At 40.8% G+C, this 24,133-nt stretch overlaps 2 protein-coding genes across 7 annotated transcripts in view; one reads left to right on the forward strand and one right to left on the reverse strand.

Moving 5' to 3' along the window:
* Window positions 1-3,548: 3,548 nt before the first annotated feature.
* On the forward strand, window positions 3,549-12,338 carry LOC135473969 (chitin deacetylase 7-like). Of its 2 annotated transcripts, none has more exons than XM_064753939.1 (2): window positions 3,549-5,135; window positions 12,277-12,338. In XM_064753939.1, the coding sequence occupies exon 1, from the start codon at window positions 3,810-3,812 to the stop codon at window positions 5,121-5,123; it is 1,314 nt and encodes a 437-aa protein (XP_064610009.1). In that variant the 5' UTR covers window positions 3,549-3,809; the 3' UTR covers window positions 5,124-5,135; window positions 12,277-12,338. The 2 variants fall into 2 exon arrangements, with proteins under 2 accessions (XP_064610009.1, XP_064610008.1); XM_064753938.1 differs by lacking the exon at window positions 12,277-12,338 and adding an exon at window positions 5,323-7,922.
* A 3,975-nt stretch (window positions 12,339-16,313) lies between these two features.
* LOC135472268 (uncharacterized) overlaps window positions 16,314-24,133 on the reverse strand; it is a 60,152-nt gene continuing 52,332 nt past the window's right edge. For all 5 annotated transcript variants that reach the window (XM_064751686.1, XM_064751688.1, XM_064751689.1 and 2 more), the window contains 4 exons: window positions 19,961-23,805; window positions 19,351-19,756; window positions 18,971-19,117; window positions 16,314-18,651 (listed from right to left, as the gene is read on the reverse strand). In XM_064751686.1, coding sequence (XP_064607756.1) covers window positions 18,500-18,651; window positions 18,971-19,117; window positions 19,351-19,756; window positions 19,961-23,805 — 4,550 coding nt within the window. In that variant the 3' untranslated portion in view covers window positions 16,314-18,499. The remainder of the gene's footprint in view (window positions 18,652-18,970; window positions 19,118-19,350; window positions 19,757-19,960; window positions 23,806-24,133) is intronic.

Here is a 24,133-nt window from a genome sequence, read left to right on the forward strand (position 1 = left end):
CGGTTTCCCCCCACCATAATGCTAGCCGCCGTCGTATAAGTGAAATATTCTTGAGTACGGCGTAAAACACCAATCAAGTTAATAAATAAATAAATAAATAAATAAATAAATTTTTTTATTTATTTATTTATTTATTTATTTATTTATTTATTTATTTATTTATTTATTTATTTATTTTGTGACGTCTAATAAATTGCAATTAACATCAATAAATTGCTGAATTGTTTTTTCCTAATTCTGCTTAATCCATGGTGCTATCAGGCGTGTAATTTGTTACCATTTTATGCATTTACATGAACATTTAGAATATACCCCAAACTGAGGTGAATAGATAAGAGGCCGTATTTCACCGCTTACGAGTGACCATCTGCAAACTGTCACACTGTCCTCTTTTATGTCATGGATTCTGAAGTATTACCTTTCCGTAACCTTGATGTTCATGTCCAAACAACACCGCTCTTACCTGTGCTTTTTATATTTTTTGTTGATAAGCTTTGCGGTATTACACCTGTCTGTAACTAAATTGGCCAACTACGAAGGTGTGAAATGCCCGTAGGCTTAGCATTAACCAAGGCAATATCCTTGTCCAGTCTGACTGGGATTTGTTTATAAGCTTTTCAGCAGTAGTAAAGAAAATGTCAAAAAGTACAAATAGGCCAAGTACAGGCTTATCCTTGACCAACGGATTAACTCAATAATCCCTTGTGCAATTTAACTGTTATTTCCGAAGCCTATTGATGATATAAACAGCTTATGAGCGCTGGTTAAAACTGATTGAAATGTTGATAACACGGACATGAACAAACCTCCATGTAGAACGCCAAAATACTTTCAATCAGTCCTGCATGCAACCTGGTCTGCGCACATTCCAAACATTAAAATAATCCTGGGATTTTATACATTTTCTGACATTCATTTGAAACCTGATTCGACCTGATTCAACTCAAACTTTGAGCAGTATAACTTTAACCCTGTCTCCGGAATATTCTTAAACCAGGCTTTTTACACTGCACGAAAAACGTGAAGGAATTAACCTAAATAAATTAGAGTTTGAGGACTGGTGTTATAGGAGCTATCGTGCTTGTCTGCGAACGACATTACCTGCTACAACAATCAGGCCTTCGAGATGCATATACTGTCTATTAGGTCAGTTTAGGCGTATAACAACGACTCTCCAGAAACATTTGACGCTCCCTAAATGACTTCTAGTATAACTGTGAATGTGTCACTGGATGGCGCTACCCCAATGAGCTGTAGCTGAAGTAACAGAATCAGCAAGACAAGCGCGCTGAATGGTCAGATTCTGGTGAGTATGCGGCCACGTGATATCAGCGCAAGGGAAATGCATAGGATATGAACTGAATGTAGTAAAATGTTACCAAGACTTCATTCAGTAATGTTAAAAGACTACTTTTTCAAAACAAAAATTTTAGAGAGACATTATAAGAGGAAATATCGATACAGTACTTATTGTTCCAAAACAGATTGATTACTCCTAGTATAGAGAGTTTGGTTAAAAATACAGACGTGCCATCTCTACGCAAACTGTACACCCATTGATGACCTTTTTTTATTTATTTATTTTTTGTTTATTTGATTGGTGATTTACACCCCCCCCCCCTCAAGAATACTTCACATATACGACGACGGCCTGAATGATGTTGGGAGGTAACCCGGCAGATCCCTGGGGAAAGCCACCACCATCAAGTTGCTGGTAGACCTTCCCACGTGCGACCATAGAGGAAACCAGCATGGGCTTGACTTGAAATCACAACGACCGTATTAATGAGAGACTCCTGAGTCATTGCGCCCCGATGGCACGCTCACAACTCCGGCACAGAGGCCCTGTTATGACACAGTAGATTACGAATTCTTAAACGTCAACATATCATTTTTCTAATTTAAATAAAAGCTTAGAACTTGAGAAAATAACATGGAAATATAATGCCAATACTGACATGTATGGGTGAATTCCAAGTAAAGGAGATGAAAACGCCTACTCTTTTCTGGACTTATGCTTCTTACAATCTAAATGTTTAATGAAATCTCGTTTAGGTGACTCAGTTCTTATGAGAGTTGGTATTATTGTTTGCAAATTCAGTGTTTGTGTTTGGTCTTAGATACAGTTCTCTAAATAGGAACCCCCCAAGCAAAAATTCGACTGTGGCTTTACGTCAGGAGATTTGTCATTTGCGATAGAGTACCTCCTTTTCCTCCATTCATGAACCTGACCGCTGTCGTACAACTGAAATAAATTTGAGTATGGCAAAGTGAAATCACCAAACAAATAAACAAATAATAAATAAATAAATAAATAAATAATAAAAATTTGGGGGGTGAATATTTCAAACTCTGCCAGGTAGACGGCCTTCGCAGTTTCCTATTGTACACCTGAGTGACATGCACCTGAGTGGCTTGTACCGATCCCACAAAGTAACAAGTTCTTACGATTTCTCTTCTGTGCACGATGCACTTGCGTTCTCTTGTTGACGCTATTTACAACATATTACTAATTGTCTGAACCATCGGATCTGACTCGTAATGCATTATTGCGAAGGAGAATGCCCATCCTCACGACGTAATGTACATGGCAATTACGTCTTCACACCGTTCTTGTCGACTGAAGTCACTACCAACTAAAATAGCGCCAAATACTTTTTACCTCATCTTACGATCTCCGGCTGCCTCCTATGTTCTTAGCACAGAAACTCTGACATTCGTCGGAGTAAACAGTCTGGGCGAAGACAAAAAAAGACTAGCTACATGCAAGTAAATCACCAAATCTGTGTTTCTTTTAACATTTAAACATGATCGCCGAAAATACCGTCAGAGATGTTACACTTTGCGAAACCCGTCATTTTGTTTCCATGGCTACTATATTTAAAACGGCTTTCCGAACGTTGTAAAATAAATAACCGTATTTGCATGTGGTCAGACCACGAGTTGAGTGGATGTTGAATAAAATCCTGAGCAAAACACGACTTTTAAACCGAGGAAGACAAATGATATGGACTGGCCTGACTAGGAGAGCGGCGAGTGGGCCTGTTGTCGCTACGCCTTTGTTTGCAGGTGGTATTTGCTCTACGCGCTACAGACTTCACCCGTTGTTGGGTCGGAAACAGCAATGATCATCAGAACACGGACTTTAAATCTGAAACGTCACGACTAAACAGACAAGGGCATAAAAAAAACACAATGGAATCGACAGGCAAGGGTTGAACAGTAAATTTGAGTACTTTTTTTTAGCTGTACGGTCATCATGCAGCCATCCAGTGGCTTATTTTCCTACCTTGCGATCAGATCGTCAATTTCATCACGTGACCTGAAGGTTTTCGATGTATATAAGCGATGAACAAATCCCAGCCCTGATTATTTCATGCTGACATTTCCCTCCCTAGCAACGCACTTTGTCATTTAACGCGTTATAGCGGGAATGACTTACAGTGATGTGCCTTAATTTGAAACTATTTCAAGCGTGCTAAAACTTTGCTGTGGAGCACAGTATTTGAGTCCCCCTGTCCAGTGTGGGCTGGGCGTACCGGTCAGGACATTGCCACGTCTGCCTTCTCCCACCGAGTTACTAGGCTTCTGTCACGTACAAGCAAAACCTTAAGAAGAGTACAGACGAGACAGAAGAGCCGACACTCAACATCTCCCGATAACATTTCTCCAACTTTTCATTCGAGTTCAGACAGAGTGAAGGCTGCAGACGATAGAGTGAAGGCTGCAAGAGGACGGCCAGGTGAAGGCACTGTTCCCATATCTGTCACCTCGTCAGGCCTATCAACAGAATCTAGTGCGTAGCCAAAATGGACAAGTTCTCAAAAAGATACAATGGACTTTTTCAAGGGAGCATTTTGTGTCTGCTGCTCACATTAGTTTCGTCTCAAGCCACGCAGTGTGACGAGAGGAACTGCAAGTTACCCTCATGCCGCTGTCCTGCAGTGCACGTGCCCGGAGGCTTCGAACCGAGCGATATCCCACAAATGGTTCTTATCACATTCGACGACGCCGTCAACTGGGAAAACTGGGACTATTACATGCAGTTGTTCCCTAAAGATGGTAGCCGAAAGAATCCAAATGGCTGCCCGATATCCACGACATTGTTCGTGTCACACAATTTCACAGACTACTGCATGATACAGAAACTGCACGCACGTGGAATGGAGATCGCGGATCATAGCATAACACACAAACTCCCCCGAGAGTGGTGGAGCATTTCCACAAAGGAAGAACTTGAATACGAAATTCTATCCCAGCGCGAAAACTTGGCCGACTACGGTCATATTCCAATTGAAGACATCCGCGGTTGGCGGAGCCCATTTCTCCAGCCTAATGGTGACAACCAGTTTGAAATTTTATTCCACAACAACTTTACATACGACGCCACGATGACGTATCCTTTCCCGCGAAATCTGTACTCACCGGTTCTCTGGCCGTTTACCATGAATTTCCCGTGGTCAATCGCATGTAACATTGATCCCTGCCCCCAGAACACCTACCCTGAGTTCTGGGTGGTTCCGGTTGTCACCATGATGGATTATCGGGAACATCTGCCATGCTCCTACGTCGATTTCTGTACAAACAAGCCGAGAAACCAAGACGAAACGCTGGAATTCTTGTGGAAGAATTTCATGCGAAACTATAGAACAAATCGGGCACCATATTACGTAAATCTTCACTCGGTTTGGTTTGATGAAAATGACTACAATTTAGAAGCCATGGATCAGTTTATTCAGCGTTTAGTAGACATGGATGACGTGTATGTCGTCACAGTGTATGACGCTATCAAATGGATGAGGAACCCGACGTCTCTCAGGAACATGAAAGATTTTGAGCCATGGAAGTGTACGTGGACACCGGAGAAGGAAGACAGACAATTCTGTGAGTTTACTTTCCGTCCTCGGACCACGCCACGTGTACGGAAAACAACAACAACAACGTTCTCTGGTGAGAAAACCACGACGAAAAAACATTCCAATTCTCCGAATTTACCTGATGACAATGAAAACTCGGTGACCCCTGATGGATTCAGACCATGGTTCCGACGGAACAGTGCCACGGTGCCCAAGCTCTCCGTATTAGCCGGACTATTAACAGTAATTCTTGCATTCTGGTTGTAGTATCTTGAAAAGGTATAGTTTTTTATTGTTATTTTACTACGGGGTGATGTGTATTATAATGACAACGTTAAAAAGTATTTTACAGTATTGGAATAGGCCTTGTGGATTGATAAGATCTGTGATGGCGTAGACATACTGTACATGGAGGTTTTATATATTACATTCCAATAGTTTAACGAGAATGTATTGTTCTCCACAGCCAACCCTGCCTCGCCCTCATTGTCAGGCCTTCCGGTTGAAATATATGCGTGGTCGTGCGACATTGCCATCTTGGAGTAGAAAAACGAGCCTTTAACCAAGCCCTGGGTTTATTTGACATTGTCTGTGTACCACCGGATTTCCCCGTCTAAACATACTGATGCTAAATGTCACCTGTTTAACACGCCGACTGCCCGTCGACGAGACACAGAGATAATTTGTTGATTGAGGAATCTCGTCACGCCCCATAGGTTGCTTGTTTAATTAAGATACTCTCAGTGAAAACGTTTTCAAAGTTGAATTTGGTTTAATTAATTAGTTCAGAGCAAGGGAACCTCATATTGTCGGATTATTTAATCAGTTTATTTAACTAACTAACCCAGGGTTACTGGGGTTCGTTAGTTAAAGGTTTTGTTTTATAACCCATATAATGGAGAGAAATTAATATAACGGTAATATATTCTACTAACTGACCAAAGATCCTTGTAATATTTAACAGAGGTTATATATTTTTGTACATAAAAGAATAATGATCGAATGAGGTATACGTTTAATGACGTGGATGGATAACCGCGATTACCGCATGCGAGTATATAAATTAGAAGCCCGTGTACAGCCATGAACAAGTAAAGTAGAGCTTCTATCCGTATCATCTTACAACCTGAAATATAATGTAGACGTACAGTATGGACAGAAATGCCAGAGAAGCGAAGACGGTGTGATTACTGGCAAATTTAAGCCTCCAGAAGAGATAACCTCCGAGACTTGTATTATGACTAGTTTGTTACAAATGAAGAGGTAACTGCATTATTGTCACAAAAACTTACTAAGAAATAATTACATGTACCCGTATATGGGCTTAGTGGTGTATCTTTTATCATTCCTCTAACAAAAATACCGACTGTTTGTTATTCCTTGCCAGTAAATAAAAAGATATTGCTGAACACAATGTGAGAAGACGACTTGGTGTAGAGCGGTTAGTGAGCGGGTGATGTTAGATAGACGGCCTCGCTGACCCCCAAACATGACGGGGAGTAGACCCAGCAGCTAGCAGGCGTGATGGGGCGTCATAGTTCCAAGCTAAATTTCTCACAATTCCGCTAAACTCCCCAACCCAGCACCTCTACCACGTTTATGAGTTCACCTATTGCCATCCACGACCTGATTTAAACACCTTTCTATGTACTTAAGAGAGAAACGCCTCTTGACGACCGGTACCTGGTCACAGAGACTTTAAACATGTCACTGACCCAAGCGGATGTATTTGGCGGTGCTTTACGTCCCAAATGTACCACACTATAGTCTATTTCTTTTAAAGAGTCGCCTATATTCATCTGTCTGTAAATTCAGTCATACTCACTGACTAAAGGCAATTTTGTCTTTCACAATCTCTACACATGGATATGTTGGAAGTCCACATTATTGCAAGAAAATCAAATTAGAGCACTTTTTTAAATTCATGTTGTTAAACTGCATAAACTCAGTTTCGATGAGGTGCACCAACATGGGGTTAGAACAAACTCCACACAGGAACACAGCCTACAGGACACTCTCAGCAAAAAGAGTACATTGTTTTTTATAACCGAATTTCCTAACATCCAGCTCTAAAACCATACTGCCGTGAGATCATATACTACAAGAGAAAAAATTAAATTCATTTACTAAGGTTATATTTTACTGAAAACGTGTAAACATTTTCAAATATGGCCTGTGTTAGAAACGGGGTTTACAGTAAAATCGATAGCAGTTTGGGTAACTGGTGTCGCCCACCGTCGAATCATGTTGAACTTCGCCCAATGTCCAACTCGCTTTTAAATAATTATGACGTCACTCTTGCCTTCGAAACCGAGTCTATGGACTTAAACATTATTAATTGGAAAAAGTGTTCTAACTTATTGTGAACTTTAAACATATCAATGTGTAGGGCTTTCGCTGTTAGGTGTCACTGACTATTTTGGCAAATTTGGTAGCGAGTATGACTGATTTTAGAGACAGCTGAAAATAGGCGACGTTCTAAAAGAAATAGACTTATACCTCACCAGAGGTAACTACGATGAAAGTCTATTACTGTAGCAAAGTACCTCCGCTGACGTAAGGAGAAAAAACCTGAATAAAGACGGATTAAATAAACCACCGAACCCCTTAAATCAGTCCCTACGAGTTACTGGTACACGCCAAAATCCTCAAAACAGCCGAACCTCACAAAATGCCTCACTTTGGGTGGGGGATTACCAAACCTCGCCAAGTACCTGGTTTTGGGTGGAAAACCCCCGAATTTCGTCAACTGCTGGACCTTGTGGAAACCACCGAATCTCGTCAAGTGCCTGACTTTCGGTTTGAAACCACAAACCTCGCCAACTGCTTGCCTTTAGACTGGAAACCACCGAACCACCAAAACTGGTCAAGTGTCTGAGCGTGACACCTTATTGACTTTGGATGGGGATCAACCAAACCTCGCCAAGTGCCTGACTTTGGGTGGGAAACCGCCGAACTTTGCCGAGTGCCTGAGTTTGGGTGGGAAACGACTGAACCTTGCCGGGTGCCTGAGTTGGGAAGGGGGAGGGTGGTGGTGGAGGACTGCCGAGTCTGGCCAAGACCCTGACTTTGGGTGGGGGACCACCAAATCTCACCAAGTGCTTGACTTGGGGGAGGGGGGAAACCATCAAATCTCGGCAAGAGAATGAGTATAGGGGAACCGCCGAACCTCGACAAGTGCTTGACTTGGTGGGAAACCAGACGGAATTGGATACTGACTGGAAACCTCACTGGTTAGGGCTTGCAACGGTGTCATTGTAAGTTTAATAGATCAATATATGCGGAGCCATTCGTAACACCTACGCATGTTCTCTTATTCGGCAATCAGTAGTTTTCGTGGTCATGTGCGTTTTGACTGTATGTAAATTTCTATGCGATAGCCCAAAATTTCTAGCAGGAATTATTAAGTAACTATTTTATGACGTCGCCTTTCCTTTGAGCTATTTATTAGGGGAAATCAAAAATATCAACACTGTACATGGAGAGAATTACATCGTTATATGTTCTTTTTGTCACTGTATATGTACCTAAAAATTGCCTTTCCAATTACCGCTAAAAAGAATATTGACATTTTGTAAATTATTCTCTTCTGTACAACAACGACAATTATTTATAAATTGCCAGTTTTGACCTCCTGTGACTTTTGATCATGGGCCTCATGTTGACCATGGAGGTCAAATTCTGCTGAAATAAGAAATGAGTCAAATGTGATAAATAATTGTCTCTGTGAGACTTCTTTTATGTAGTTGGTCAGCTTTCCCTTGGATTGCTGACAATGTTCTCGGTGACGTGAAATGTCATTCGTGGCTGAATTAGCTCATCTGTACACAGTTTATCCCTTGGATATGATGGGTGCCGCTCTCCACCTACATGCCGTGCCTCTTGGAGCAATGACAGGGCTACTCCCATTGCCCTTTCACTCTTTGATCTTTGTACCGAAAAGGTACAACTGTATTTTACCGGTAATGCGTAACCATTTACCAGCTATCACAGAGGTCGCTGCTCTGATTTTACTCTCTGTGCTGTACGTCATTAATTATATTCCATATGTCTGTGGCTGGATTCTGTTATTTAGTAATACGAGGCTTACATATGCCTGTGGTTTGATTCTACGATTTAGTAATAAGGGGTTTTCATATGGTTGTGTTTTGATTCTATGATTTAGTAATAAGAGGTTTTCATATGCTTGTGTTTTGATTCTATGATTTAGTAATAAGAGGCGTTGATATGCCCGTTTCTGTGAGTACATAGTATTAACCAACCTTCATAATACACATTTTCTGTCTTTGCTTTTTCCGCTTAGTTTGCAGGGCATTGTCTTTCGTGGTATATAGGCCAGTTAAGAATGAATATAAGTGAATATTTCTGTATTGGACCATGTATTCGGCTGGCACATCTATGTATGTGGTAACTATGTAACGTACTCACAGTGGTCTTGTGCTAACATTATAAACATAACATAACCTTTCTAACATTATATTTGTTCCTGTATCCTGTATATTGTACGCTGGCTTAGCTGCTCTGATTTCAAATGTAGATACCCCAGCATATTCTTCCTCGTTGAATGTTCATAATAAAGGTTAAGACGTTCAGGTTTTGTTATATACCACAAACAAATATTTTATGAACGCATAATGCACATATAGTTTGGTAATCACTTGGATATGAAAAAAGTTAAATAAGTCTTAAAATATATTTACTGAAGATGTGTAAGTCAATAAAATGATATATTTGATGAATTATCAACACGCATTTCGTCGGTGTAAAAACAAAGAAATAAGCCTTCGCAATAAGCTATTGTGACTGGTGAATGATTTGTACTAACACGTTTATATTAAACATAACTGGGTTCGAAAGGTATTTTATGTTAATATGGTTAGTTTGATTGGGTTTAATAATGAAAATTGTCAAATGATGAGCAATGCAATGAATGCTCTGATGTTCTTGTATTGGTTGGAATTTATTCTGCTTAAAAGATTCAAAGTGGGCTATTCCCGCCGCTCTTCAGTCTATCCGGTGTAATGCAGACTCTCGCGTATTTACACCCAGTGTGACAGATATTCAGGCTTCCTAACCTTTCACAAATGTTTAACATGTGCCTGGTACATGATTGGACAGCCAAACAGTTACATTACTGGGCAGCCAAACAGTTACATAACTGGAAAGCCAAACAGTAACATGATTGGAACACCAAACAGTTACATGACTGAAAAGCCAGACAGTTACATGATTGAAACGCCAAACAGTTAAATGACTGAAAAGCCAAACAATTACATGACTGGACAGCCAAACAGTTACATTACTGGACAGCTAAACAGTTACATGACTGGAAAGCCATACAGTTACATGACTGGACAGCAAAACAGTTACATTACTGGACAGCCAAACAGTAACATTATTGGTAAGCCAAAAAGTTAATACATGACTGGAAAGCCATACAGTTACGTGACTGGAAAGCCAAACAGTTACCGGACTGGAAAGCCAAACAGTTGCATGACTGAAAAGCCAAACAGTTATGTGACTGGAAAGCCAAACAGATACATGACTGTAAAGCCATACAGTTACATGACTGAAAAGCCAAACAGTTACATGACTGGAAAGCCAAACAGTTACATGACTGTAAAGCCATACAGTTACATGACTGAAAAGCCAAATAGTTACATGACTGGAAAGCCAAACAGATACATGACTGTAAAGACATACAGTTACATGACTGGAAAGCCAAACAGTTACATGACTGGACAGCCAAACAGTTACATGTTCTGGAAAGGCAGACAGTTATATGATTGGAAATCCAAACAGTTATATGATTAGAAACCCAAACAGTTACATGACTGGAGAGCCAAACAGTTTTATGACTGAAAAGCTAAACAGTTACATGACGAGAAAGTCAAACAGTTACATTACTGGAAAGTCAAACAGTTACATGGCTGGAAAGTCAGTCACATGACTGGAAAGCCAAACAGACTGAAAAGCCGAATAGTTTTGTAAATTCCCGAAACAAAGCGAAAAGAATTTGCGTGAGGTTTCTATTTTTGTTCATAATAGGTTTTGAATGAATTCGTGTAAAATTGTTGACTGATTTTTTAATATGCTTTTGAATTCGTTTAAGAAGAATTGTATAAGACTGTGATGGAGTGGAATGTATTGGTATATTAACTGGTGAAGAAGATTGCCTAATATTACAATCGAGTGGAATGTATTGATATATTAAACAATAACTGGTATAGTAAACACCGATAAGATCACATGGAAAAGTTACGGAATTGAATGTTTTGGCATTTTATCCTGGATTACTGGAGAATATTGTAGGACAGTTTTTCAGAGCGGAATGGTTTCAAGATGTTGTTTGTTGGAGAGCCTTTATTCGTGAAAGGTTTCATAATGATTGTATAGAATTTACATAGATATTAATCACTTAACAAAATATCCTGCTTTTGAGCTTGTTTATTGTTTGTTGTCCAAATACATCTAAATGCATAGGCTTATGTGTATGTTTGAGTGAATCTGTATATTATCTTTGAATGTCGTCCCTCCCTCACATTTATTTATTTATTTATTTATTTGATTGTTTTTTAACGCCATGCTCGAGAACAATTTACTTTATAGCTTTATAAGTGGAAGAACACAGTGTGCCCGGATTAAACTGGTTAGCACGTCAGCGCGGCACAATGACCCAGGAGCCTCCCACCATTGCGGTCTTTGTGAGTTCAAGTCTAGTTCATGCTGGCTTCGTCTCCGGCAATCTGGCTTCAAATAAGTAAATTAATTCATCAAACCGCGACCTGACAAGCCACTTTGACAAAAAGCCTATGATCTCATTGGTCAGTGGTTGTTTGCCTACAGCGAGAACAACGTTTTCGTGAAATGGGCCAGTTCGTGGAATGGACCAGAGAGTGGAATGGACCAGGGAATCAATGGGGTAGTGAGTGGAATGGGTCAGTGAATATAATGAGGCAGTGAGTGAAATGGGGCAGTGACTGGAATGGGTCAGTCAATCAGTGAGTGGAATGGGCCACTGAGTGGAGATAGGCAGTGAGTGGAATGGCTCAGTGAATTGACTGGGACAAGTGAGTGAAATGGACTAGTGAATGGAATGGGCCAGTCAGTCAGTGAGTGGAATGGGCCACTGAGTGGAGATAGGCAGTGAGTGGAATGGCTCAGTGAACTAAATGGGACAAGTGAGTGAAATGGACTAGTGAATGGAATGGGCCAGTGAGTGAATATGCGGTATGCGGTTCCCTTAAGTTTAATTGATAAAAATCCATCCACTATTGTCTCACATTATTATGAAACTAAACGGTTAAGACTGCGTGTGGCTCTATTATCCACAGGATTTCATCCTTGACATTCTTTAATTCTATAACCTCATGCGCTCTTTAATAAATAGTAATACTGTGGGTTTGTTTTCCTCGTACAGGGACCCGGCTGGCTCAGACAGTTTTGGTACAGACTCACTGAAACTATCAGGCGTATGGACCAATGACGTTGCGTGCTCGAATCCAACTCTCGCCGTACTGGCTGTGGCTATAAATCATCAGTTTTCTCAGGTACCAGGCGAACCTGTCTCCTCAACCAATATAAATAAATATTAGCAAGTTATGCTATGGAGTAATTCGAAGCGTGTGAAAAATAGCCCACTATATTGTAAGGCAGCTATTGCGTCTTTCAATATGGTTGTGCATAATACAAAACAAGGTGTATTTAATTATTGATTTGATTTGTTGATTGACTATTATGACAAACCAGACATTTCGGAAGACATGGAAATCAATTGAATATTCGCCGTTTTATGTACTGGGTAATTGTTTCGCCACAGCCATCTGTAATGCCATTGTCACGGGATGGTACATTCCGCGTAACCTCCTCTGGAATCATAACGCGGAATGTATATTTTATGTTCAGTCAACCGTTTGTAACATTCCGCAATTTGATCAGTTCCCGGCATCTATATACTCCAACGTGCCAAAAAAAGAAACGACGGTTGGTCGTTAATAAACTGAACCACTTGAGGACTAGTAGCTTGCCCATATCTGGAATAAATATGTATCTCTTATTCGCCACACACGATCAGCTTTGTCACACTGTCATACTGAAGCAACTCGTCAGCCTAATATACGCGTACGCGGGATAAATTCAGTCTACTGGAAGTCTGAAATCCTGTAACATATTGTGCATATTGTTATCTTAGTCAGCGGATACACAGATCAGACAGGACATCACTTCTGCCAAATATGTATTTTACGTGGGTTCAACGGGCTCTGAAATCAATTTGAATATGATCGCATGACTCGAGTCCGAGAATTAAACCCGTGATGGTTACTTGTTATGATAGTTCAAATCCAGGTTTCGCATTTTGTAAAACGCATTGTCCATCGAGGTTACAAAACCATTTGAAATGAGCAGTTAAATTCATTTGTAATGGGAAGATCCGTTCACGTATTTCCTTTGGAGAAATCAGAGAAATCAACCCAGTCATGGTAGGAGGAAGTTTAATGAGGTGCCGATTGACAACAACATAACTGTCAGCTATCTGGTAGGTTTGTCTTACCCCTAACAGCATGCACGCTCTACGCACAGTATTACATCCATTTTCTCTTAAAATATTGAGTAAAATGGATAGAGTAGTAAGATCCACTCCTACACTTTCGTACCACCCCATGTGATCCGTATATTTCAGAAATATCCTATATTCGACATTATCATCCAGTAAGAACAATTCACATTTCTAAAAAGACTACATAAGACTTCCCAAAACTAAACTGTCTAGATAGGGGTCTTCATTTAATCAACGTACCACGGATTGTAAATGATTCAGAGGTTTGCAATGCTGTGCCGAATTATTTCAACATACGAGAGTCCCCATGCATTTCTTGCCAATATACAAAACCAATCGCTTTTAAGATATTTAATTACGCGAAAGCAGTTAAAGATTTTAAGATGTCTGATTATACATCTGGTAGATACAGTTGTGACTGTGAATCGTCAGACATCATTTACAATCCATGTCAACATGCCATGACGGGTAACCTTGATATTGTAAACATTGGTGATCTACGAAGTCTGCTGGTGAGAAGTCCGAAGTACAGAGAGCCGAGAAAGATAAATATGAGAGCTAATAAGAAGACAGTCCTTTCAGCGCTTGAACATTCTGCAAATAAATGATCTAAACGGGAGAGGATAGAACCTTCAGCCCTTAACATCTGGCTTGAGTCAGTCATGAAAAAGGTTGTGCATGCAATCCACCATATCTATAGTAATGCTCATGTGGCAGCCAGCAAGTTCTCAAGGATCCTACCATGCGAAAGGTACTTTCGCAGAGAAAATGGATTTTTAGAGAAAATACGTTATTGTTCTGCGGACAAAGCTTCTAATAATATTACATTAGTCTGCAGGAATTATTACTATAAGATTCTTGTAGAGAAGATTAATATCACAAATGCCTGGAAGAAACTGTTTTAAAAAATCAGTCCTTTCTCAAACAGAGGAGTACATCCGTACCTTCCCGTCATACCGACATACCACAACTTTACTGGATTCCAAAAATGCACAAATCCTCATGCAAAGGTCGCTTTGTTGCCGGATCAAAAAGCTACACAACCAAACTTGTATCAACTCTCTTAACGAAAGCATTACAAGGAGCACAGTCATTTTGGAACAAGTACTCTGATGCAATTGCAAAAAAGGCTTCAACTGCCTGTGCATTATTAAAAACTCTAAACGTTTGACTGAAGAACTAGACACTCTAATACACATACCGTATAAGGACATCTCCACTTGGGAGTTCCCCACTCTCTATACTACGGCTCCTCAGCGCGGATTTAATAGACAGAATTTCATCACTAATTGTTTCAGTGTTTAATAAATCTGGTCACCACTATATTAACGACAGAGGCAACAAAGCCTTCTTCAGTTCCATTACATACAAGGGTTACCATTCATGGGATGTTTCCATGTTCATTGAATTGCTTGAGTTTCTCATTAATAAATCTGTATGAAATTCTGGGAAACCGTATATCATCATTGTATAGGTATTCCGATGGGAAGAAATTGTGGCTCCCTTTTGGTCGAATTATACCGGTCCTCATGTGAATACGACTATGTGCAGAAACTATAAAGTAGTAATCCTCACCAGTCCCAATAGCCAAGGCTGTGAAACATATTTACCCACCTTCGCTGGATTTACACGAAATCACAAACTCTCCAAGTGGTACATCTTATCTCAACCTGTTTTTGTACAAAGACCAAGACGGTTTCCTCAATCGCAGACTTTACCACAAGAGGGGTGGTTTCAATTTTGACATTGTAAATCATCCTTACTTGGAGAGCAATATACCGAAGGGTAATGCATATGGCGAGTACATATCTCGCCTTGTAGCATTTGTTAGGTCCTGCGTGTTGTGTGACGATTTCAATCAAAATCACAAGTTATTACCACAAAAACTAGTGTGTCAAGGTTATTCCATCAAAAGCCTGCAATCCAAGTTTTTTACGTTTTACATTGAGTATAATTCTCTTGAAAGTAAATAGGGGACTCTACGACATGATGGTGTCTAATTCCGCTTAACCTGAGGCTAGGGGTAGTACATTCATCGTGTTGAATTAGATCGCCACGTTGGATATGTGAACAGTTGCAATCAAAGCGCAACCGAGATACATATTTTGTTATCGACAACGGATATTCTAGCATGGTACACGATATGAATACTGATTTCACTCAGTCACCTAGAACATACCTGTTGACTGCTTCTCTTTGCATGATTCCGTTCTGTTTTCATACTTTATATACTTTCCTAGTTCTGTGGTTTGTGTTGTACGTCGTTTTGCGGAATTGGCCTCGCGATTACTGACCTGGAACGTCTTTTTTTGGACGGCTGGTATATGAATGTCTGTTTCGACGCATAGCTTGCACAGCGATCGTAGTTTATGCAAGGGCGATAACTTTCAAAGGTAACTATCTATATAGGTTCGTGTGGGTATTCTCCCTTCCAGTACGACATACGTGAGACCAACGCCAAGATAATCTAAGAGCCAACATACCACCGGCGGATATACCTATTCTAGCCAGACTTCTTTGAATCTGGAAATTTTAACAAGGTGAGCTACTAATCAAGAGATGCTTGACACAAGTGTAGCTATAAATTAATTAATCAGATGAAAAGTAATAATGGCGTTCTTCTGCTGAATTACGACCAAAAGTTTGCAAGCTTGGTTCAAAAATTCTGAAAGTGTGGCCCCACTCCACATTATGGCCTCACTTACTTGCACGGCGCTCTGAATGGAACATGTCAAGTAGTGATTCGGTGATTTTGTAAGGCGCAGTTTTGAGGAGTCCATCGAAGCATCTCCGGCAATAAGGTTTGAAGTCTACACATAAAGTTGATATGGCATTGTGGATTATTCCTTACGCTATGTGTAAGATAAACAAGGAAACAAAACACAAAAACTTATCCTCCTTAATACGGCTTTTTTATATTCACATTGCATTTTACATTATAAAAAATGATCTTACATAAGAATTATCATGGAGAATTCCATTATTTGTGCAGGTAAAAAACGCCATCTTCTCAGGTCAACTCAACAGTGTTGGTAAAATGCCCTAACAAATCAGCAGAAAAAGCAATATGGGCCTAGTGTCCTGAATGGGGCAACTGGGCTAACTGCCACACATAAGCGACAACAAACTGGCAAGTCTGGGGCAGGTTAGCATAGTGAGGACGACTACATCAATCATGAAAACAATACACCGCTCAGCCTACGTATTACATCTCTCCATAAACGACGGTTATTGCGATTAAGTAGAAGCGTTTGTTCCTATACAAAATGTACAAAATAGCTATATACATTGGTATAATACAGCAACGATGAAAGCAAAACAATTAAGAATTATAACTCTGCAGTATCTGGTTAGGTTATTACAGCTCAGAGTAAATACAGTTAAATATTAATAAGGAGACTGACAGACAATAGATTTCACCTGCATTTAGAACACTGATAATAAATACTTGTACATTCCATGATTAAACTGAACATCTGAAAGTTTTCCAACTTAAATAAATGCAATCATGGCTTTGCATTTCATTGAATATCATAAAATATTTTTGTGCTGAGTTCATGAAAATAAAAATTCATTATGCGGATATTTGTAAAAGTTTACATATTTACATATTAGAGGTTAGCCCATAGATAATTGCACCGTATGAATATGCTTATGGTATAATGATCTACCTAACGTATGGATTTTGACAGTAGTCTGTAACAAACGATAATGCTATAGTGGAATACATATTATACTTAGTAATGCTATATGTATAACCAGAAGTTCACTACCTAAAAGTGTAGAACTTCCGTATAGCTAGTCTCCACGGCAGAGTACACATATTACGTCATCTGTAAAAGCTCGCGCCATCTGGTGGAGAAATATGCCAACTTCTTGGGTGAAAACTGTGCACTGAATTACGGGAAATCTAACTGTAAACGGCTGCTACACCTGCAAAAACTGGCCGCACCTTGAGACCGAAACTTAGTATTTAAAAGCAACGATTTCGCTGGTCATTGTTGCTATGCAGTTAAGAACACATTGACTATTTCTATATTTCCAAGCAACTATACAACAATTACTATCAAAAACATTGTTGCCCTTTTACAAAACATTCCGTTGTTGTATTTTTTTAAGTCCATTTCTAGACAACCGCATTTGAAACCCATCATACATCAGCCGTTTCTCAAAAGTGTGCTGCGCTATTGAGAAAATACATGGCTGCGCACACACTTACATAATGTATTAGAAGTCGAAGAAAAGTGTAAAGAGCCATGGAGACCAGCTATAGGGAAGTTGCATACTTCTAGGTAATGGACTTCAATTGTACAGATAACACAAACACAATTCACGATAAACAACAATCGTAACTAAACAGAGGTCAACAGATTATGAATATATTAAAAAGTCAAATTTCTGACTTTATACATAAATAGTTCTAGCATGTGCGCCAGGAAAGTCTCACTTTACCAAATTGTTCATTTTTCTTTTCATATAATATAATGTGTTGTGTCGTGACGTGTTCTGTTTACAGTGTATATCGACAAGTAAGATAGGTGGTGGATACATGTTCTGGTTTGAATGCACACCTGGCTATATAGAGTTTACACTGAGTATTATTACACTTTTACTTGCAAGTACGTTAATGGCTATAGTGACCGCTACCACGCATGAGAACGTGGTGAAGGTGAGTTCTGGTGTTCGGCGGTAAACATCAATCAAGAATTAAAATCAAACAGGTGCAAGTTATGCAAGACGAAAATGACAGTAGACAAACGGCGAAATTACACACTGGTATGTTAGCACCATCTATCAGATTACATTTGTTATGTTTACAAAGCAATCTTAAAAATAAGCAGCTACGACAGAGATGAAGAGTGGCGTTTATAAGAAGACTTCCAGCTGTTCTCACACATGACAAACAGTACAGCTGTATCGCAAGCCCAACATCCGCTTTCCAACTCCTATTTAAACGACCCACCCGTCAGTTGAGCGGGTAAAAAGGCGGCTTTGAGACTACATGAACGTTTTTTCAATGGCTGATGGAGGGTTTCATTAACAAAGGAGATCGATCAAGGTACAAGTTTTGTTCAGAAGTCCTTCGCTATCGCCGAATTATCATCTTCACATCCCCAGACGGCAGAAATTTCAAATAGTTCCAGGCTTCGTAATGGCGTAATCCTTGGAAACTTTTGCCATTGACTTCCAAGATTTCATCCTTCTCTCGCAAAAGTCCGCATTTATCGGCCGCTCCACCTGGAAGTCACGACAAACAATGAAGTCTAGAGTAATAACCAGAATACTCGTGTCCTTTTTTTTCAATACAGGAATTAGTCATACAAATGCATCGGTAAATCAGAAACTTTGAACACTGAGAAAATGTTTTCATTATTCTACGTGTATACTGTAACTCTGTGCTTTGAAAACACCATGATAAAGTCTGACTTTGTCCTGCCGATGATAATGATCAAACAACTTCCTCTAACACGGTTTCAGTGGAACTTTAAATGTTAGTTATACACAAAAAAATCTCCATAAACTGTTCTGAAAGTGGAAGATGATTTATGTCTGGTACCTTTAAACAGTCGCTTAATGAGGATTGGTTTATCCCCTAGCGGCGATCCTGTGCCGCCCTCCAAACAGAAACCAAGGCCGGTAACTCCTTTGCTCATGGTCACTTCTATTGTCTCCATAGTTGATGGATCTCTCTCAACTCCTGTGACTGCAAAATCAACAGAGAAGGTGATCATGCACTTGGCTGATGATGAGTCGTCTTCCTGGGACATGGTAAGCAGATATGATTTCATATATTCTATGGCCATGTATACAACTTAACGAACCAGTGAACATCGAAACATCCTCATTTTTAGAACTACAACTTTTGGTAGTTACAAATCAGAATAAAGTCCAGTTCTATATTGATCCTGTTTGTGAATGTGATGCGCTAGTTATTACCTGCAGTTTTCTCTGGACTGACTGACGATCTCACAGCTCTAGACCTCACAGTATTTCTCTCTGGGCTGGGAGATGTGGCTTTCTCCGGAGACACACGTCGTGGAAGGTCCGTAGACACCAAATCCTTCCCTTCCGCCCTCACATGATTGCGTCTCAATCTTGTTGTCTCTTGCGTTTTGGGGTTTGTATCCTCCATATGACCTTGGGTTTCCTCTTTCGTAGGGTGGCTTTCACCTGAGCTACGAGCCAGGACCAAAACTAGCTGCTCCCGGCTGGTTCTTAACATGACCCGGGCGTCGTGTGGGGAGCGGCCCTCTACAGTCTTACCATTCACCATGAGTAACTGGTCATTAATCTCTATGTGTCCGTCTTTTCCAGCTGTGCTGTTCTTTTCAATGTCAGAAATCTGTATTGGAAACAAAATGACCACATGACCACATTCTTAAGTTACATGCACGTTTAAACTGCAATTGAGGAGAATACTCCTGTCCTTTTTTAGGTAACATTACGTTGAACAAAAGTTGTATATCTGTACCCAAGACTTGTGTGACAAATCATTCTCCTAATATCAACCTGTATATTATATATCGGTACTATTTCTTTGACTTACCAAAATTTCGTTCTTGAGCCCGTGCTTGAAGGACAGGCCAACTTTCTCTCCGATGTCTTTGTGGAGAACCACAAGTACGATTTCATCGTCATTAGCGCCTGTCTTTTCCATGGTTTCGTTGGCTTTATTCAGCAGAGATGAGAGCTCATCAGGCGGTAAGAATGGCTTATCAGAACTAAAGAGAGCACCGGACTGTTCCGGCCTCTTGGAGATCACCGTTACCTTACGGCGGTTGGAAGATGCCGCCGTGTTGGTGGAGAATTGGCTTGCTTGTACGATGTGGCCATTGTTTTGGTCAGTCACTGGGTGCCGAGAGATTTCAGAGGACGCTGTGACGGTGGGGGAAATGTTTTGTCTTGTCTGGTCGACATGGCCATTGCCTTCTTTGGTTTGTGGAATGAGGGAAGTATCTGGGGACATCGAGACGACAGGGGCAGCAGTTTCGCTTCCCTGCACGGTATGACCAGTACTCTGTTCCGCCGGTGGGATGGGAGAAATGTCAGACGACAAAGTGACGGCAGTCGGAGCTGTCTGGCTTTTCTGTACGATGTATTCATTGCTTTGGTCGATTTGTACACCAGAGATGTCAGGCGACACAGCCACAGCAGCGGTGATGGTTTTGTCAGTGCTTTCCCTGTCATGGTTACTTTTGTCTTTTCCCGCACTGGTCGACACATCGGAGGGTACGCAGACAGTTGTGTTGTGCTTTTTTGACAAACTATCCACGTCAGCACCTGGAGTTTTTGTGCTCTGCATTGTACCGGTGCCGTTTTCCGGAAACGATGGCTGAATGGTGTCGATAAGGCTTTTGTCATCTTCATATGGCGTAGATGCGACAAGATCTTCGTCTTGAAATTCCAGAGAGACATCAGTTGTTAACGGCTCTTCTTTCGAAACAGCGCCGATGGAAAGTGAAACGTTTGAAGGGGATGTAGGGGAATTATTCACATTGCTGTAATCTGCTATCTGTAAAGAGGTGGTATGTACTGCATCTTGATGACGTCTTAGGGCTAATGGCGGCCTGGGTTCCGATGAGCTTATCACAGACGGTTCAGCATGGAGTGGTGGGCTCCCTAAGTCGGTGACCAAATCCGGAGGTGGGGAAGACGGCAGAGGTGGAGGAGCAGAGCTTGGAAAACTTGGAGGGAAGTCGGAGTCCTCGTCATTTGTCATTGAAGACAGCGTTTGCGTATCGGGTTCAACTGTTGAGGACACCATAACTGAACCATTTTTTAATTTTCCAGGTTTTTCCACGTTTTCTTTGTCATTAGTACTTTTGCTGCTTGATAAGTGCAGCCCTTCCTGAGATACCCCATCCCCTATTGCAGTGTCTGTCTTGCTGTTCAGAACCAAATTTCCAGCCTCAATGACAACGTTATTCGTCTCTGATGGTAAAACCATCACTGGTGATTGGCTCCCTTCTACCAGTACTGTGGTGTTGTCATCTTCTGACCGCTTCAGCGGTATAATTGAGTCGTGCTCTGATGAGGAATCGTTGCCGTCTGACGGCACATCGGTTGCTATGGTCTCTAGGAGAGAATTAGTCTTCAGTGCAAATGAAGGTTCAGTATTCGACATGTCCACCTCCACTGATATAGTTGCAGCGGAATTCTGTGAATCTGGTAAAGGTCCATCATCTGCTACTAATCTTGCTTCCACTACTTCTCTTTCAGGTTTGTTCTCAATGGGTACAGAATCTAAACTTACTTTGTCTGGTTCGTTCGGTTCCGTCGCCTGGCCGTCCATCAAATTAGATGCTGTCAGAAGAGAGCTGTCAATTACATCACTTGATACTGCTTCTGCAAACTTCTCGAAAACCGGTATTTCTGGGTGCTCTGAAGAGCTTACAACCTGTTCTTTATTGTTCAAATTGCTATTTTTAGATTCGTCACTTTCAGAAACAATAAAGCTGCAAGGCGTCTCAATTCTGTCTACATCAACCCTCTCACGAGAGTCATTCAGAGATATGTTCATTTCTGTGCTATCTTGTACGCTGTCCTTGAGAGCTTTGCTGTCATCGACAATCTTGGCCTCAGGGCTAATTGCACCATGCAAACTTTTCTGGGGAATTCTCTTACAATCTTCATGAAGCTTTTTGCTGTCATCTGCCGGTTTTGTGTCTATAACCAGTGATAGCTCCTTCACACCTTCTGGGGGTTTGTCTTCCTTGTTTTTATCTGTCTTAATAACAGATTCACTTTGACTTAGCACTGCAGAGGACCGTGCTTCCGTTTCTACATTTTGATGGTAGGTTGCACTCACAGACAGTGTCTCTCCATCAGTCAAAATCGCCTGATTGCCTGAAGGTTTGTCCTGAAAATCGATTACATGTGGTGGGTTTGCACATTCTACTTTTTCAACTGGTTTATTTGAACTGTCATTGGAGTCTGTCCGGAGTTTTATCGGCATTAGGTTTAGTTTAGGCGACACCTGATGTATTTTTGGCTGTGTTCTGGTGAATGCGGCAGGGCCACTCCTTGGTCTTAATGCTGGTGCCAGTTTCGAGGGATTGACCTGCGATGTTGATGATGGATGATTAACATCTGCAGGTTCCACGGGCTTGGAAGGAATCTGTAACCCTTTTAATCTAGTTAAAGATGACGTAGACATAAGTGATCGGGTGTTGAATACTGTCTCCACGCTATGAGGTCGAGTCGTCAATTTTAGTCCACTCTCCACGCTATGAGGTCGAGTCGTCAATTTTACTCCACTATTTGAACTCTTATCATGTTTGTTTTCTTTAGACGTCAAAGCAAACAATGCTGATTTCTTCTCCGTCTCAATTTCTTTTTCCCCAGGTGGTTCTTTCGATCCAGATTCAGTAGAACTAGGACTCTGCGGTTCACTTTGGCTGCATTTGATTTCTCCTGACTTTCGTTTCGGTTTAGGAGCAACTTTTGGAGGTGGTTTTGGAGACATCTCAGCCTTCATTTCCGGTTTAGGTTCTTCTGATACAGAAAATGAAAAATGTTTGCGCAAGTCATTCCCTGAATTGGAATTCTCAAAAGACATTCGAGGTGAGAAGACTTTGTCCGATTCTGGTGAGACAGGCGATACCTCCTCATGCTGAAATTTATCGATAAGACCTGACATTTTTCGGCTCATTGGCGACTTCACTGTTCCAAACTGTTTAGCGACGCTCGATGGTTTCCTGTTTGATTCTAATACATCTTTTGTGTCGGGTGTTCTTGGGCTCTGCAGTGGAGAGCACGACTCAAATGAAAGGCTTCTAGGGCTGTCACTTTCTGATGTCTGGCTTCTTGGCCGTGTTCTTGGCATCACAGGCGGTGGGGGTCCCTTGGGGCTGGTTATTGATGTACGTGGTGAAGCACTCGGCCGCACCATTACTGGAAATGCTTTAACCTCCACTGACCCTTCACTCTCCTGTTCCTTGGGCTGTTGTTCAATGGCTTCTTTCTGGGCAATGTCAACATTCAGACTTAATTCATCTGATGATCTACCTCTTCGTCTTGGCATTACCGGTGGTGGTACCATTTTCTTTGGTGAAGTACTGCCACATTCAGGATCAACAATTTCCACTTTACGAATAGAAAATGTCCCTTCCAGTTTTGAGGCAGAATCTGATCCCTCCCTTGGAATATTAATCTTTGGTACTGAATTCTGAACTGCAGCACTTGTCTCTTTCTCACCTGCCCGGAGATAAGAGGTGGAAATACTGCCATCCGCAGAATCTAACGACTCTTTGCCAGCTGACAAACTTGAAAAAGAATTCGCCTTGTGCCTGGCACTCCAAGAGACTTCTGATTGAAATTCTTTCTGTCCACTGCTTTCATCAAATCTCTCCTGTGGCTTGAGGTTATCATTACTGAATGATTCGGATGACTCTAGAGAAAAAAGATACAATTACAACTCACTGAAGGTCTTTACATTGAAACTAACTATCACCTGAATTTCCCAATTAGTTTGATTGTTTACGTTTAACAAAATCTATATAACCAATCAGGATCTGTTGCCACTGAGGTTACACGAAGGTGTAAACTAAAAGTAATTTATCCTCATTTAGCACTTTCACATTAAACTATCCATCAAATGAATGTCAGAAATGGTGGGGTTCTTAAACATACATTTCAACAAAATCTGGATGACCCATCAGGATCTGTTGGCACTCTATCCTCATTTAGCATGTTTTTAACACAATGCTAAATCTCATGG

Source organism: Liolophura sinensis, chromosome 8 (genome assembly GCF_032854445.1).
Source record: "Liolophura sinensis isolate JHLJ2023 chromosome 8, CUHK_Ljap_v2, whole genome shotgun sequence".
Taxonomy (NCBI): Eukaryota; Metazoa; Mollusca; class Polyplacophora; order Chitonida; family Chitonidae; genus Liolophura; species Liolophura sinensis.